The sequence below is a fragment of the Calypte anna genome, chromosome 3, assembly GCF_003957555.1.
Source record: "Calypte anna isolate BGI_N300 chromosome 3, bCalAnn1_v1.p, whole genome shotgun sequence".
Classification (NCBI taxonomy): domain Eukaryota; kingdom Metazoa; phylum Chordata; class Aves; order Apodiformes; family Trochilidae; genus Calypte; species Calypte anna.
In genome coordinates this window covers 64,078,519-64,094,440 of record NC_044246.1, presented here as the reverse complement: position 1 = coordinate 64,094,440, position 15,922 = coordinate 64,078,519, and the positions used below count along the sequence as shown (strand labels likewise).

Genomic DNA, 15,922 nt, shown 5'->3' with positions numbered 1-15,922 from the left:
GCCATGATTGATATTTAGACTTGTTCTTCCTTTTTTTTTCATATAGCTGTTTCAAAGATGATGTGTTTAAACAGCATTTATATCACTGAGGCTTTCTGGAGCCTCTAACAGGAGCTGAAAAAAATACCCCTAAGTCTTTTCATTGAATGTAGAGAAAAATCTATTTGTAAGGGTCACTTTTATGCACTGATTCTATGTGCCTGCCCAAGAAGTTTTGATTTCAGTTTCTCTCTACACCACTTCCACAAGCTGAAAGACTGGTGTCAGGCAGGCCAGTTCATAATTGGATCAGTGAGAAGGTTTCCAAGCAGAACTACTGAATTGCAGATACCAGTGGCTGAGGGAAGTCAGCACCTGAAATTTCAGTAAACCTGCCCCCTGACATTGGCCTGGACCAATCATCCTCACTTTCTAGGGTCTGCAAGTGCTTGCAATGGCCTCCTAGAACTGCTGGCAGCTGATGCAGTTTCTTGCAGGATTTAGGCAAAAGGGAGGTGAGCCTCACAACTGATATCTCAGCAAGCTGCTGGCAGAAATGTACCTTAAGGAGCAGCAAAGGCAACGAGTGCCTTAGTGCACCCTGTCCTGCCATGGCATGGCCTGGGAACTACTCAAGAGAGGGCAGCATGTCTATATGTCAGCCTGCAGGAGAAAATCTCCCCAGCTACAAGGTGGCCAAATTATTCATAAAAGTTTCCAGCCAGTGACTGAAGTCATGGCTGCCGATAAACACATTAAAGCTCTTAGTGATTATTTGGTTAGCTGACAGAAGATAAATGGGTAAACAGCCTGGCTGCTCATTAGGAATATCTCAGTGACTGTTGGAAGTTATTTGCTTTTCAAATATACACACCATGAGCATTTACTTTCTCTGAATTTCTTCATTGTAATTTCACTTTATAAAAAAAAGCCTCCATTTTCAAGTTATACATTCCAAGAAAAAATGACCAAATATCCCTTTTAAAGAGCAGCAGAACAATGACTATCTATCTAAGACTTTAAGGCTTTATGTCTACATTCCACTTTTTCATTTTCTTTACTCCCAGTTTTTGCTTTCACATTTCTCCTTAGAGTACAGTTGAATCCAATAAACACTGGTTTGTGTATATATTTCTATGAACAGATCCAAACTAAACCTATTTGACTTGTGCCTCATCATCATCAAGTTGATCTGAATGCAATAACAGACTAATTTTAAGCTACATCGCATAGTATTTTTTAAAGAGTTAATTAAGTAAAAGTGGGAAGAGATAAAAATTGAAACCTAACATCATTATATAAATATCTGGTTTCCAAAAAGGAAAAAAACTAGCAATGCTAAGCAATAATAAATATCAGGGCAAGAAAACTGGATGTTTAAATCCCCCTGTCCAAGTCTCTGCTAAAGATGGAATTATCAGTCAAAATAATACTGAAATAACTTTTCATCTATGATATTGCTTCAGAATATATTATACCATGATGAATAGATATGTAAATTTAAACCAAAGCCACTTCTGTCATGGAAGACAATAGAAATCATTTACTGAAATGACAATGTTATTGCAAAAAAGATAAAGGCAATTTTATATTTATATGTTGGAAGACTCAGACAGAGTTCTTGCATTAGGTCTGCACTAGATAGAGAACTGATACACAAGAGGAGGGCTTCTTTGCAGACAAATTTACTCAATCCCATGTGGAGGATAAGACATCAAGGAATGCAAATATAATACTCATAGGATTGTTCCTTTAGATGCAGAAGAATGATTCATAATTAACCCCATGCATCAAAACAAGAAAATTGAGCAAGAAATATGTGTTGAGTAAGACTTCATTCAGTGGCCAATGAAGTCCTACTCAAGAAACAGTGGTAACACCCAAAAATGCTAGAGGAGTCTAAAAGATTTTTATACTTTAAATATTCATCTCCACACTCTGTCAAACTATCTAAGCACTAAAAATCTGCAGTTGTACAGTATCTAATAATAATCTGCATTACCTTTAGCAGGTGCTTTCTTTTCACGTTTTTCTGACTTTTCAGGTTTCTCTTTGTGAATATCTGGAAATAATTAACAAGATAGTAGGTATTTAAAAAAAGAGAAATGTTGCATTCAAAAGAGAAAATGGAGAAAAAATAATCAAAAAACACAAGTAGGCACCATAGCTCTCCAGGCAAAGAACCAGAAAGGTCAATTCAGCTGTTGCTGTTTGCTGCTGATGCCAAAACAAATATGAACTTTTGAAAACTTGCCTACCATCCCTGAGGTCTCTGCCATCAGCTGGGGGAGGAATGGCCTTTCTAGCAGAACTGTAATCCCATGAAAGAAGGTAGCCAAGAAGAGTCATGTTTATTTCTGTTGTTTATGCTTTATTTTGTTTTGTTTACATTGCTATTAGCTTATTTTGGTTTATTATTGAGCTATCTTGTTTATTACTTTGATTAATTTTTGAAGGATTTTCTGAACTTCACATAACAAACAACAGTCTTTCCAACTATGAATGATTAAACACTATAATTAATTACAAATCTAATCACAATGGCATTATAACTAATGCTTTTTGGGGCTTTTTGTTTGCTTTTAATTTCCACTTCACAAATTGAAATAAAGTACACTTCAGAGACTAGATTTCTGGATCTGGTTTCATAACAGACCTGAGCTGGGCCATAGTCACTGAGTGGTCTGGAATATTCTTCTTTGTGGGTTCTGATTTGCTAATTTTTGTGTTTTATGTTCATACAGCAACTTCTCCAGACATGTAGAACTGATACTTGTATGTGGTCATAGCTTCTTAGGTACCCTGCAGGCACCAGGCTTCTGAAAACACCCAGCTGCCTGTTTGACTCCAGAATGTGAATGTACATTTAGAACTTAAAAATGCATGCATGAGCATTGTTATGTACTCTCCAGCTTTATGTTGGTGTTTCAAAAGAATTGTGGAAGATATAGCAGTAGATACCTACTTATTGCAGGTAGCTACTGTAAAGAATTAGTCCTGCCTTATTCAATGCATGTGCAACAGCCCTACATATTGTATAAAAAAAATGTATTTGAAACGTTTTTTTCCACATGGTCTGCCTCATTACTTCTGTTTACAGGCTATCAGGTGATTTTCCTGGATGATCATATTCTCTTAGCAACCATACTTGCTGTGAGTGTTGGAAATACTCAGAGATCACTGGGATCCAGAGCATAAAATATCTCACTTCCTTAAACATCCAACAAGCATGCAAAAGGAATATAAAATGCTACTCAGTCTATATGTCTGCAAAACTTTATATAAACCCATGACTTTTGTCAATAGATTTTTATAGTATTTTTTCTCCCCCCCTAAAAAAAAGGGGATTCATAAATAGAAATTTAGGAGACAGTTAGTTCTAGGGTACTTCAAAATGCTCTGCTGTTAAATAATTACCTGCATGCCTTTCCTTTTTTTCAGGCTTTTCTTGACTTTCCAGTTTTTCCTTCTGAGACACTAGGAAGGAAGAAATACGTTCATATGTGTTAAAGGAGATAGAGAGGGAAAAAAAAAAAAAAAAAAAAGAGCTAAACACACCAAGAACCGTGGAAAAGCCTAAGAATCAAAAATACTTCTTCTAAAGTATTTAGAAGACAAAAGGAGACAAAACAGCATTTTCACTAGGAGTAACACCATTGCTTGCAAGTGTCTATCCATTCCTGAGGCAAGATTTTCAGAAAACTGTCAGGGACTAAGGCACAGTAGATGCTGCTGCCTGCACTAGAAGGAGGACATCACCTGGGCAACCCCATCACCCTGGAATCAGGTAGAGACCTGTGAAAACCCTGGGATCAGTCCTGCAGCATAAGAGTATCACATGCACAAATGACACATCTGTCACTTGCCAGCTGGCTTGAAATGGATAACCAGTAATGGATGTGGATAACTAGCAATGGACACAGATAGCTAATAATGGACACTGGCTGGGATCAGTCCCTGGCAATGACAGTCTCAGAGCCATAATTAGATGTCCACTGTGCACAAAATAAAAACTAATACAGTGGAAAATGTATTATGCTATTGACATATTCACATAACATTTTCTCCTCTCTTTTCTAAGATTTGGCACATAAGTTTTCCAAACAGTGGGAAATAAGCATGTAGAGTTTAGAGCACTTCCAAAAAATCAGCTTTAAAGCTGCTAGCTAGCTTTAACTCAAACTCCTGTGGAGATCTCACCCCAGTTTAGTAAATTTCCCTTTTTTTCAAACATAAGAAAATAAAGAAGTTATTTTATTGTACTGTGATTTCCTTATCCAAGTGTAAGCATAAGAAAGGTTGAGAATATTCAAGCTCTCACATTTTTAGCAATATAGTGATGAAATACATGAGAATGAGTTCCTGACATAGCTGACCGAGTCTATTCTAAGCAACTGAGACACATCTAATTATTCTCTCTGTCATTAGATAACTTTCCTAAACTTCATAACAGAAGTTGATTAGAAATCAGAACAAGTTATTTACTCTCTCTGTTATCTAAACCTTAAAAAAGGAAGGGATTTAAGGTAGAAAATCAGCAGCTAAAATGCAGGGATGCAGTGAAACTTCGGAGTCTCCCAGACACACTACAATGAAGGACAGGTAACCATACCTGTATAGTTTTAAATATAATGTGCATTTTGAAAGTGCTGTTTCTTATTACTGAATACAGAGAATCTCTATACTCAACAGTGTTTTAGTTGCAACTGTAGCAATAGTTCACTAAGCAAACCTAAGTAATGCATTCACTTTCAGATAAAATCCAGTTAGGTAGATAGAGTTTTAGTAGGTGTAATTGTTACTTCAGGCAGTATAAAAATTCTTCTTCTTCTTTGCCTCTATGAGCTTGGCTGGGATAATTTTTCCTGTTCTAAGAAACTTCAAAAAGCATTAAATATTGTTCTCTTGTGATTGAATTGAAGAATTTCCCTAGTTTTCCACAAAATAATAGGAGAAGTCTTAATGAGACATTGATGTTTTTAATATGGAACAGTATAGTCTTTGCTCTGTCATTTTTCAAAATCTCAGAATAAAATTTCTCTTGCTACCACCATTTCATTTTCAAGTAATAAATATTAATCCTGTCAGAAGCCTGAACTTATGTGCCTGCCATTAATCTCTAGAGTTAGTCTTGCTAACTCCTTGTATTTTGAATTATTTATATAAAATGGAAAAGCTCCAATCAGAGACCAGTAGAAAGGCCCAGTCAAGCTCGGGTTTCAGGAAGGTACACATTTACTTGTGTTGTGAGACTCATGTTCTTGGTCTGCAGTTAATGACTCACGCCTGGATAGAGAGTCATCTCTTCTTTGAGTGATTTATTATGAACATAGGACTATTTGTTCTTCCAGAAGGAGTCTTTTCCTCCAGCCTGAGACTTCATTAGTTGTATTTTTAGGTAAAGGACATGTTCTCAGAAGGCTTAAGGTGTTTTGACAAGTAAGACTGTTCCAAGAAAATTCCATTTTGCCAAAAAGTCCCTCACAAGAGGCAAACTAGATGGTTGTTCATGGAGCTCAAGGGTAACTCATGAGCCATGGGAGAAGAGGCATCCTGATACTGACTCCTACAACCAGTAGATCTGTAATTTGCTGTTGGGATGAACCACCAGCAAATTAGTAAACCCTCTCTAACATGCTCTCCCAAACATCTCTGACATGGATCTGGGGAAAATTTTTTTCAGACGCACACATCGGAAGCAGAATGTCTCCAGGGATTGTGCCCTCTACGTTATAATCTGCTCATTATGTTTTGATCAGAAGTATCCCCAAATATTATACAACAAATACTATGCAGCAAATATTATGCTTGTATTTAGTAAAGAAGAATTAAAAAAAAAGGCACCTATTATGCTCTGGGCATCTTTTACATAAGTTATGCATAGTAACTTATGTTTTTATATATAGTATTTTAAATATCTTTTTACATACAGTAAAAAATTATTCATTAGTATCTGAATATAATTTTAGCCTTTTTGAACAGTTATAAATTCAAAGTGCTTCATCCTCATTTTCCTTCCAGATAGCTTTCATAACACCTTCTCCAGCCTTAAACATAATTGGGATTAACAAGAAGGGTCTCAGAGTTAATTGATTAGATTGTTTTGAATCACTGGTAGAAAGACACAGAACATCAAATACTGATACATACCCCTTTCAGGTTCCTTCTTCTCAACTTTTTCTTGTTTTTCAGGTTTGTCTTTATGAATTACTAGAAATAATAATAAAAAAAAACACAATACAATAGGTCTGTAATGAAGAGGTATTATGTAGACTTATTTCACAAAAGTGGTCAAGGGAAAATATTTTTTAAATCATATAATGGATTTTATTTCTGAGTCTCAGGCATTAGATGATGTCTAGACCTTCTCAATGTCAATATTTAATTCCAAGTCCAAGAGGAATATTTTTCCTTGAATAAGCTTTCAGATGTTAGACCATATTCCTGCAGAATAAGTCATTATTCAGTAACCTCAACCTAATCTGTGAGATCTCTTTTTATCCTATTACACAAGCACCTTAACTCTAAGATTTCTGAGAGAGGAAATTATTTTCAGCCCTTGACAGCATTGGTTTCTATTATTAACAAAACCCATCTTCCATATTGCTTTCCATGCTCTTTTTTCTTTATTTTTAGCCATTACTTCAGCCACAGGATGGATTAACAAGAAAACGCCTCTTTTAATCAGAGTGTAACTTCAGGAAGAGCAGCTGTTCAGAACATAACCAATTACACAGCTTGCTAAAAGCAGGCAAACATGAGTCCTTACAGAATCTATTGCCCACCCAAATTTCAGATTATGTTTTTGGACTTGGCTATATTCCACATCCTAATGATTTAGATAGACAAAAATGTTCCTTCTACTAGTTAAAGACTGGTGTTTTGTAAATTCAGGGAAAAAAATATTTTCTTTTCAATACACAAGTTTCTGTCAATAGTTAAACCACAGAAAATACAAGTCTGATTAGAAGACAACTGTAAGCTTTATACACAAGCACAGTAATGTGCATACATCATCTTTACAGTCAATGTCATTTCACAAAGGCGTAAGCGATTTTTTGTTGGTTAAATATTTTCTCATTAAAAAAAAGTCAATGTCTTTAAGAAAAAATAATTCCAAACACTCAGTAATTTCATGATGGCTTGCCTCATTTGCATTATCCAAATACATTTCCAGTCATGGCAGGTAAATTATTTTTGATTACAATTAGCAGTGCAATGCAAAGTGACTGAAGGGAGATTTTTCACATCTGTAAACAATGTGGACAGAAACCAAGCTGCAAAGCACTCAGCAGTACCAGCAAGATATTACTGAATGAATTATAGATAGTAAGTCATTCAATTACTTTAGGACATCTAGAAACATTCCAAGTAAAAGCAGGTTCCCCCTATACTGTATAGAATTTAGACTGAATATTTTTTGCAGAAACTCTTAGCATGCTCTAACACCTCACATTTGTGTAAGATGGGGGATAGTTTTGTACAAAAACTTTGAGCCAGTGTGTTATCAGGGGCAGTAATACAGTTTTGCAAACAATAGCTCTGTGATGATCAATGGCAGGGAGCATGAGCTTCTCCACATCAGGCAAAAGGCCTTGTAGTCTGTACACCAAAAAATATAGCTGAGCTATGCAAAACAGACTGGCAATCAGAAAGCTCGTTTTCAGATAAAGAATATATTACCTGTGTAAGGAAGACTTTTGTTTTGTTTTTTAATATTCTAATTTCTTCATACCATTTTCCTATTAAATGGTTTGGAAAAAAAAGAAACCAACAGTAAAATGGGCCTTGAATGATACTAACTGAATAGAGTGTCAGCAGACCTAAAAGTGGACAGAAAATTCTAATTTTAGATTCCTTCGCGTGATACAATTGTATAAAGTGCTAAAAGAAAGGAAATATTAATATTTGTTTGGACTCCAAGCTAGAAACTTGGAAAAGGGATCAGATGGCTCCTTCTTGAGAAATAAAAGTAACCTGGTGTATCTGGGCAGCGAGCCTGGAATGCGGATAAGCGGAGACCAGGCTGGCATAAGCAGAAGCTATTTTTCTCTTTCCAGTGATAGGCTGAAGGTGATCTCTGGTTAGTCCAAGAACCCTATCCTGTGTGTTGATATCCCCAAAGCCCCAGAACTTGCTAATCTCAGATTGTAATGTCTACCATTACCACTTATGGACACTGTCAGAGCCATGGCTTTTGGGCAGAACCTTTTTTGGGCAGGGCAGGTGCTGTCAAAAATGAAAGGGTTCATGTTTCAGGGTTGTGATGACTGGCCATTTTTGACTCTTCTGTCACAGCTCATCAGGGACACCAAAGTCCATGAAAGCTTTTGATCCGACAGGTTTAAATCTAATTTTGCTTTTGCATATTAACTCTTCCCTCATACCACCGCCTCCCTCAAAATATTTTCATGTTCAGCTTCTTATGTAGTCCTCAAAGCTCTGTCATAGAAAATACTTCGCTGTCTACAGATCTTTTCTGGATTTAGTCACTTGGATCTATTTCTTTGTAAAGAGCTTAATACATGCTGCTTTTCAAGCTCATAGTTGCAAGTATTACATTTTAGAAATAAACCAGGCTGGCCGAGATACTATGTGTCTGTGAAACTAACAAGAGTTAATTTTTTTTTTCTTTTCTTCTTTTTATATGAAAAACAAAGAAAAAGCACAATATATTTTTAAGGCTGTAAAGTCAAACACTCTTCAGCTGGAAAACACTGAAACTAAAACTTCTCATTCAACTTTAATTCAGCCATTTCATTTGCTTTATGACACACATTGTAATTAAAAGATCACATCCTTCCTTTTTTAATAAGATTCTTCATTCATCCAGAAAAAAATGAGGATAACAACTTAGTTTCATGACAATTGTATAAGGTAGAATTTTGTCACAACTTAAAGAAATTTCTTGGATTTCCTCACAAATACTAAAAAAAGAATAAACTCAGAATGACCTTTTATTAACATTGAAAAGAATGAAACACCCCAACCTAATTTTCACTAACCTAGATTCTGGAAATTGCTGAAACATTTTTATATGACTTTGACTGAAAATTCAGCCTGAGGCAAAGGGATAAGCAAGAAAATTTTTATTCAATGACTTCAGTGTGGTAAATTTATAAGTATTGGAAAAAAGGATCTTATAATGGGAATTTTTTTGGTAATTTTATAATGTATTCCAAACTCAATAAGAATATTTCTGTCTCCTTCATATAAAATTGAAACAAAAAAGCATATCACATATGTGAGAGATTTTTCCAAATTTCAGTCATGTAATAGTATATTTGATTTGCATCAAGTGGAAGTTATAGCAAAGGAGGATATAATTTCATTTTTACATTATTAAAATGTTTGGGGTAGAGACATTCCCCATCATAAAAATGCAAGTGCAAAAGAATAAATGCACTAATTCCATACCTAAGGGAAGTAAAAATGGTTTCCAGCTGTGTCAGTCCGATGTCTGCTGCCTGCTCAGTATAAAACAAGGTTATGAGTGCAATAAGCATAAAGCAGGGATTGCTTGCTCCAGCTAACTGACTAAGTGGTTGTCTACAGAGCAACACTCAGGAAAGTTAAGATTAATGAACTAATACAATCAAGTTAGACTGCATTAGTCAGAGAGCATTAAATCTTTGTGTAGATGCTTTTATTCAGGAACAAAGTAACCTTAGGTGGCTATAACTTAATTCTTCTTGAAGGAACACTGAAAATAAAATGCAGAGTTCAGTCTGGAGAGAGGCACAGGCACACACTTAGATTATTGCTTAGAACCTAATAATCAAAGGAAATTCTATCAATTAATGAACTATGGAGGCACCTGCCCTCATTACAAACCAGTTCAGTTACCTATGAAGAGGCAAAAAGTTTATCTTCTGAGCTTGGCCAGGTCTTCCCCAACTGGCATCAGACATGGACACAGGGCACACTGTCATGCCTTATCCTGTGCTGGATTTAGCCCTTCAGCACCCAACATAAGTGAGTATTTAAGAGCAAGAGTGTTTCATGAGTTACTTGTGTGTACAACTTAAATTGGATTTGATTGCATCAGTCACAGTGTTACATCCATCTGAACTGATTTAGATTTGACAGCTACTGGTGGTAACCAAACTGCCCACAGCATTGGCTTCACCTGAGGCTGCTGTAAGCACATCCAGCTAAATAAATACATGACAGGCTGTGCCTGAGCCACTGCAGCTACTTTGCTATCCCTATCATGTTACTTTCTTTAAAGTTAACTTAGGTATATCTGTAGCTATTTCTCCAGAAATCAGGGTAGAGAGCTCCAGTGTCAAACGTAAACATGCCATTTAACTTGCTAATTTTGTCAATAAATTTGGGTCTCTAGTATACTCTGGATTTGTATGGTCCAGCTCTGTTATCCTGCTTATTTATCTCTTGCAATTGTCTTAACTTTCTGCTGCAGTAAATTAAATTATGGGGATACATATTAATATATGTCTTTATAATCTCATAATTTATCCATATGCTAAAACACAGATTCACTCCATGGTGTTTAATATTTTCATTATAATTATGGCCCTATTAAAAAAGATGATAGGGGTAGAAAGGACAGATATGTGCTATGCATAGTAAATGAAACAGTTTTGAAGGGCTTGGATTTGATTTGTCAAATCAGTCTGGAATCAGAGATTCTTCCTGCAAAAAAAAAGGAGGCTAGTGCTAATTAAGAGGCACACAAGTATTTGTCCTAAAAGTACTGTGGTTTAATTTATGTCTCTCAGAGGCAGCATTGCGTTTAATCTTCACATTGCCTTCTTCCATCCCTCATTCCAACAGCAATGTGTTGTGGAAGTGTATTTGGGAGAAGGCACATGTAGATCTATTGCTTCTCAGAGCCTGTCTTAGTAAGAGATCTCCCAGAAATGCAGATCAAATAATTTCATTTGTAATATCAGTTTTCCATAAAAATCAGAAACTATCACTTAATCAGGATTATAATTGGACTTTCCATTAGAGAGAATTTATACACTTATGTATACTTTTAACTCAGTTCATTTTATTATTACTCTTGTTTACAAAGTAAGTGATCTATGTTTCATGCAATCATAGAAACATTTGGGTCGGAAGGGACCTTAAAGATCATCTTGTTCCAAGCTCCCGCACGTTGGAAACCAAACTCCCAGTTGAACAGGTTGCTCCAAGTCCCATCCAACCTGGCCTTGAACTCTTGCAGGGATGGGGCAGCCACAACTTCCCTGGGCAGCCTGCTCTAGGGTCTCACCAATGTCACACTAAAGAATTTCTTCCTAATGTCTATTATTAATCCTAATATTAATAATTTGAAACTATTCCCCTTTGTCCTGTCACTACATGTTCTGGTGCAAGGTCCCTCCCCAGCTTTCCTGTAGGCCCCTTCAGGTACTAGAAGACTGCTATAAGGTCTCCCCAGAGCCTCTGCTTCACCAGGCTGAACAACTTCAAACCTCTGAGCTTGTCTTCACAGGAGAGGTGCTCCAGCTCTCTGATCACCTTTGTGCCCCTCCTCTAGACTCACTCCAACAGCTCCATGCCCTTCTTACAGTGGGAACTCCAGAACTGGACACAGTACTCCAGGTGGGGTCTCACAGAAGTGGGGTACAGGGGGATTCAGTGATAATATTAAGAATTATGACTCCAAGTTCTCAAAGAGCCTTCAGCAGTAGCTCAGAATCTTGCAGAGTCTGTGTGTGTCACAAAATAGCAGACTCACAGGACAACTGGCTCTGACTGTGCAAGCCCCATCTCTCATCCTCTCCCCTCCAGGCAACAGCTGGACTCACTCAGCCCCACAGTGAACTCACACCAGATTATTGATGTCTTTCCTGGACTAGGAGGCCCAGAACTGGAAATATGTGGATCTGGTCTCATGAGAGATGAGTACAGGGACATAATTAACCCTTTAGCTCCACTGAATTGCTGAGCTCCTATTAATAGAGTCTGGGGTGCTATTGGCCCTCATGAAAGTAGTAATACAACAAATACCAAATCAGAAAGACCCTATATTGTAGTGAGCATGTGCTTATGTATACATGTAATCATAAAATAATTTCATTTCTGTGCTCGTAAGCATGAGGAAATGCTTTGTTGAATCACTTCTCAGAGATTTCTTGTTTCAGCATTAAATTGACTGAGCTGAACTGCTGAAATGGGCTTAATTACTAGTAGTTTATAAGAAAAAATATTAAAAGCAAATTGTAGGACATGAATTTCCTTGGCTCTTAGGAATCTTATAATTTCAGCCCTTCCAAGTGGGATTTTAATTCATTGTATCTCTTCCTCATATTTCAGAATAATCTTTTCAAAATGAGGCGTATGGATGAATTCCCTTGTAAAACTTGTGACTTGGATTCAGTGGGTTCTAGTGTTCAAAAATATACTTTAAATTACTTTTAAAGCTCTAGGGTTCTTACATTTTTGGGTGAAGAACTGATATTTGCCTGGGGTGCTAGCTGCTATTAAAACCATTCATTTTACTTCTTGATTTTTTCTATTAAAACCAACAAAAGACTGTATTTGCACGTGCTTTCTGGAAGGATTTTAGAAGGTAACAGTTAAAAAGATTCATGCCTTTATCATGCTCTAGCTTGGGGCTAGAATGCTTTCTCATGATCGTTCCTCTTATGTCCATGATGTATTATGGGGACTGAAGATGCAAATGAAAAAATAGAAAACAAATATTTATCCTTTGATTCTGTAAGTGATTGTATTTAATTATACAATACATTATCAGCCATATGCATAAAGGGACTTAACTAATGACACCTGAATGCTTTTCTCCTAGAAACTGATAACTTAGTAATAATTTCTGCAACATCAGTGTCACTCTGTGAAGCAATGTACTTCTGCATAGGCAAAACAGTACACAAAAGGCTGTTTTGGTCAAGGCTACACCTGCATTTGAGCTATTAGAATAGCTGTTTGAAAAGACCTTAACTGGGATCTAATGATCTAAGCTAATGATCTGAGTTCATTATTGCCTGGCTAGCCCACTGATAACCTTAAAATATTCATTTTCATACAACATGATTTACTAAGCAGTTGGGAAGCAATTCTGTGTACTCCAGGTGGCCCTGAGTAGTACAGAACTGGAAAGCTAAAGTGGACATATAAATTACTTTAAAATCATACACAGAATACATACAGAAATGAACTTAATTATGTGAGGGAGGGTGCACATGTATACACAATACTTCTAATAAACTTTCTTCTTGATTTTTTCTGCCATTATTAAGCAAAGTACTGGTGAATCAAAGAGATGCTCAACAAGTTTTATGTAGCCTAAACTTTACAGACATTTTCTTAGGCAAATCATCTGCACATATCCCAGGAAATTTCTGTCTTTACATGACCTCTGAAAACCCGTCCAAATCAGTTCCTTTGTGGATTTTTGGAAAATGCCAATTAGAAAAGATTAAAAAGTCTAAAAAAGAGTAGGTTCTTAATACTAAGGCTTTTCTTATCTCCAATACGCACCTGGATCATGGTTAACTATGACTTCCTAACTTGGATGGCACCTACTGGCCTATAACTTTGCTTTCTTCCCTGCCCAACACCCATCATGCTTTTTGCACCATAGGAATTTCATCAGAACTATATTTTCTTGCACCTTTGCCACAAAAAACCCACAAATACCCTGGGTAAATTTGAGCTGGAGAATCTTATTGTGAATGTGAATTTACAATATAGCCACACAAACATAAAATGACACTATTTTTAAGGCTTAGGTATACATGAATTTTTGATCATTTACCATCTGCACCAACTGATTTTGACTACTTCTGTGGTACAACAGTGCTCAGTTATGTTGATATATACAGATATGTAGTTAGATAGAAAAAATAAAGTTACCCTTTGACGGTGCTCGTTTTTCATGTTTATCCGGTTTCTCTTTATGAATTTCTGAAAAAAAAAGCAGCATAGAGTTATCAATACAGAATTATAATTATTTAAATAATTTTAACATTCAAAAATGTCGGAAGCATTCTCATAATTAAAAAATGACTAAGTGCTTCAAATACTACAGCAGAGCCATGGTTTTCTGATCTGCATGTTCGGAATTATATACAATAAAGTTCAATTTTTACCTATATATGCAGAGAATATACACGGACAGAAATTGTAACACTGAGTTTAATAATTTTTCTCCTTTTAATACAGCCACTTTTAAAGTCAAGAATAGGTTTTGCTGATCTTTAACAGCTATTACATGACATTTGTCATGAATCAGAGAAAAAATGCTTTTACTAATTTTTTTTTCTGTATGTATCTTGAATTGCTCACCGGGATATATTACGTTTCCCAAATTACTTACGGAAGGAAAAAATGCTCTTTTCAGTGCATTTTCTAAATTTTTTAAAGCTCAAATGCTCAACTGGTAGCTCCAACACACAATAAGAGGAAGACTCAATGCTGTACACATATTGCAGAGATAAAAGTTCCCAGGTTAGGAATCATTGTCTCAGAAAATAATTCATTTTAATCATGATGTATACCAGCACACTAAGAACTGCACTGTTAGAAGAGGAAGTGGTACAGTATTTTCCTCCCCTTGCTATGCCATCTTTTTTGAACAGAATTCCTTAACTGTGACATGGATATTAAATTATTGCTATATACCTCTATAAATAATTTTTTCGTACTGTCCTTATTGTCAAGAAAATGCTGAATTTGAGAAAAAGGAAACAAGTTAAATCAAGCTTGCATAGCACTGTTTGCATACAGGGGTAGTATGTTAAGGACCATTTATTATAGGTGCACTATGAAGTCCTGCAGACTATACAGTGTCTGGTTTATGGTACTGTACTTATATTTTCTTCAGCAGGAAACTGGTATTAATTACTGGATCAAATTCATCTTTGACAAAAGCACTCACCAGACTATATAAGTCTATTTTTTCGATTTTGGGTTATTTGGATATATTTGGGTTAGATTCTTTATGTGCGATCTAAATAACAAGAACACTACCCTCAAAAATAATCCAAAAGGGAAAAAGTTATGCACATCACATCTGAACTTAATGGAGCTACTTTAATGCCTAGTGAAGACAGCTGATGTTAGTTTTTGTTCTGTAAGTTAACCAAAAATATTTTCCAGACAGCAGCACTGAGAATCTCGCCTAACTTTCTGCTACAATTAGGATACCACATATCACAAAAACCCTTACACAAATTCCTTGAAGTGAAATACATCTTCATAACACGTAAATTTGTGTACATATGGTTTATATATTGCAAAATGTGCCATCATTATGATATCATCCCAAGCTCCCCTTTACAGTCTGAATAATCATAAAGGATTGCAGCCTGGAACACATAAATTCTGATACATTAGAACCTAAATTTTCCCAGCATGAATAAATCTAGGCTCAATTTATGCTGATCTTGATCAGTTTACAAGACAAAAAATAGTGACTCTTTGCTAAGTCTAAAATGTATTAAATTATTAGAGATTTTCTTTCTGCTTTTAGATTTTTGATGCTCTGCCTCATCCTTTATGACAAATAGCTTTAATTTTCTAGTAATCACATCATATCTTATTGCTGATTTGACAAAGAGGCTGTAATATCACAGAAGACTTATATGGCCAGTTTAAAGTATGTAATTTATCTCTATCAGTGTGACACATTGTTGATAAATCCTAAATATTATGAATTCATGTATAGAAAAATGACAGAATCAAGCAGCAGCAAGGATAATCTTTGTCACCACGGCAACCATCCTGATTCTTTATGAGATGACAACATGGTTTATTAAATTATTGTAAAGGAATATGTGGTTTAAAAGATGTATTTCATTGCTTGTTTTCTTCAGTTATCAAGCAGACATGAAAAATTATCTTTTTCTTCTATTTCCTTGGCTTTGAACGGGTAAATATTTTACTTCCTTAAATATGGATACTGCTTGACACTGACTTCTTCAGACCTCATGTCCTGTGCACACACATA

At 35.8% G+C, this 15,922-nt stretch overlaps 1 protein-coding gene across 1 annotated transcript in view; it reads right to left on the bottom strand.

Annotated features, from left to right (window-relative positions):
* TRDN (triadin) overlaps window positions 1-15,922 on the bottom strand; it is a 140,873-nt gene that overhangs the window by 67,906 nt on the left and 57,045 nt on the right. The window contains exon 6 of the mRNA XM_030447551.1: window positions 13,828-13,878. Coding sequence (XP_030303411.1) covers window positions 13,828-13,878 — 51 coding nt within the window. The remainder of the gene's footprint in view (window positions 1-13,827; window positions 13,879-15,922) is intronic.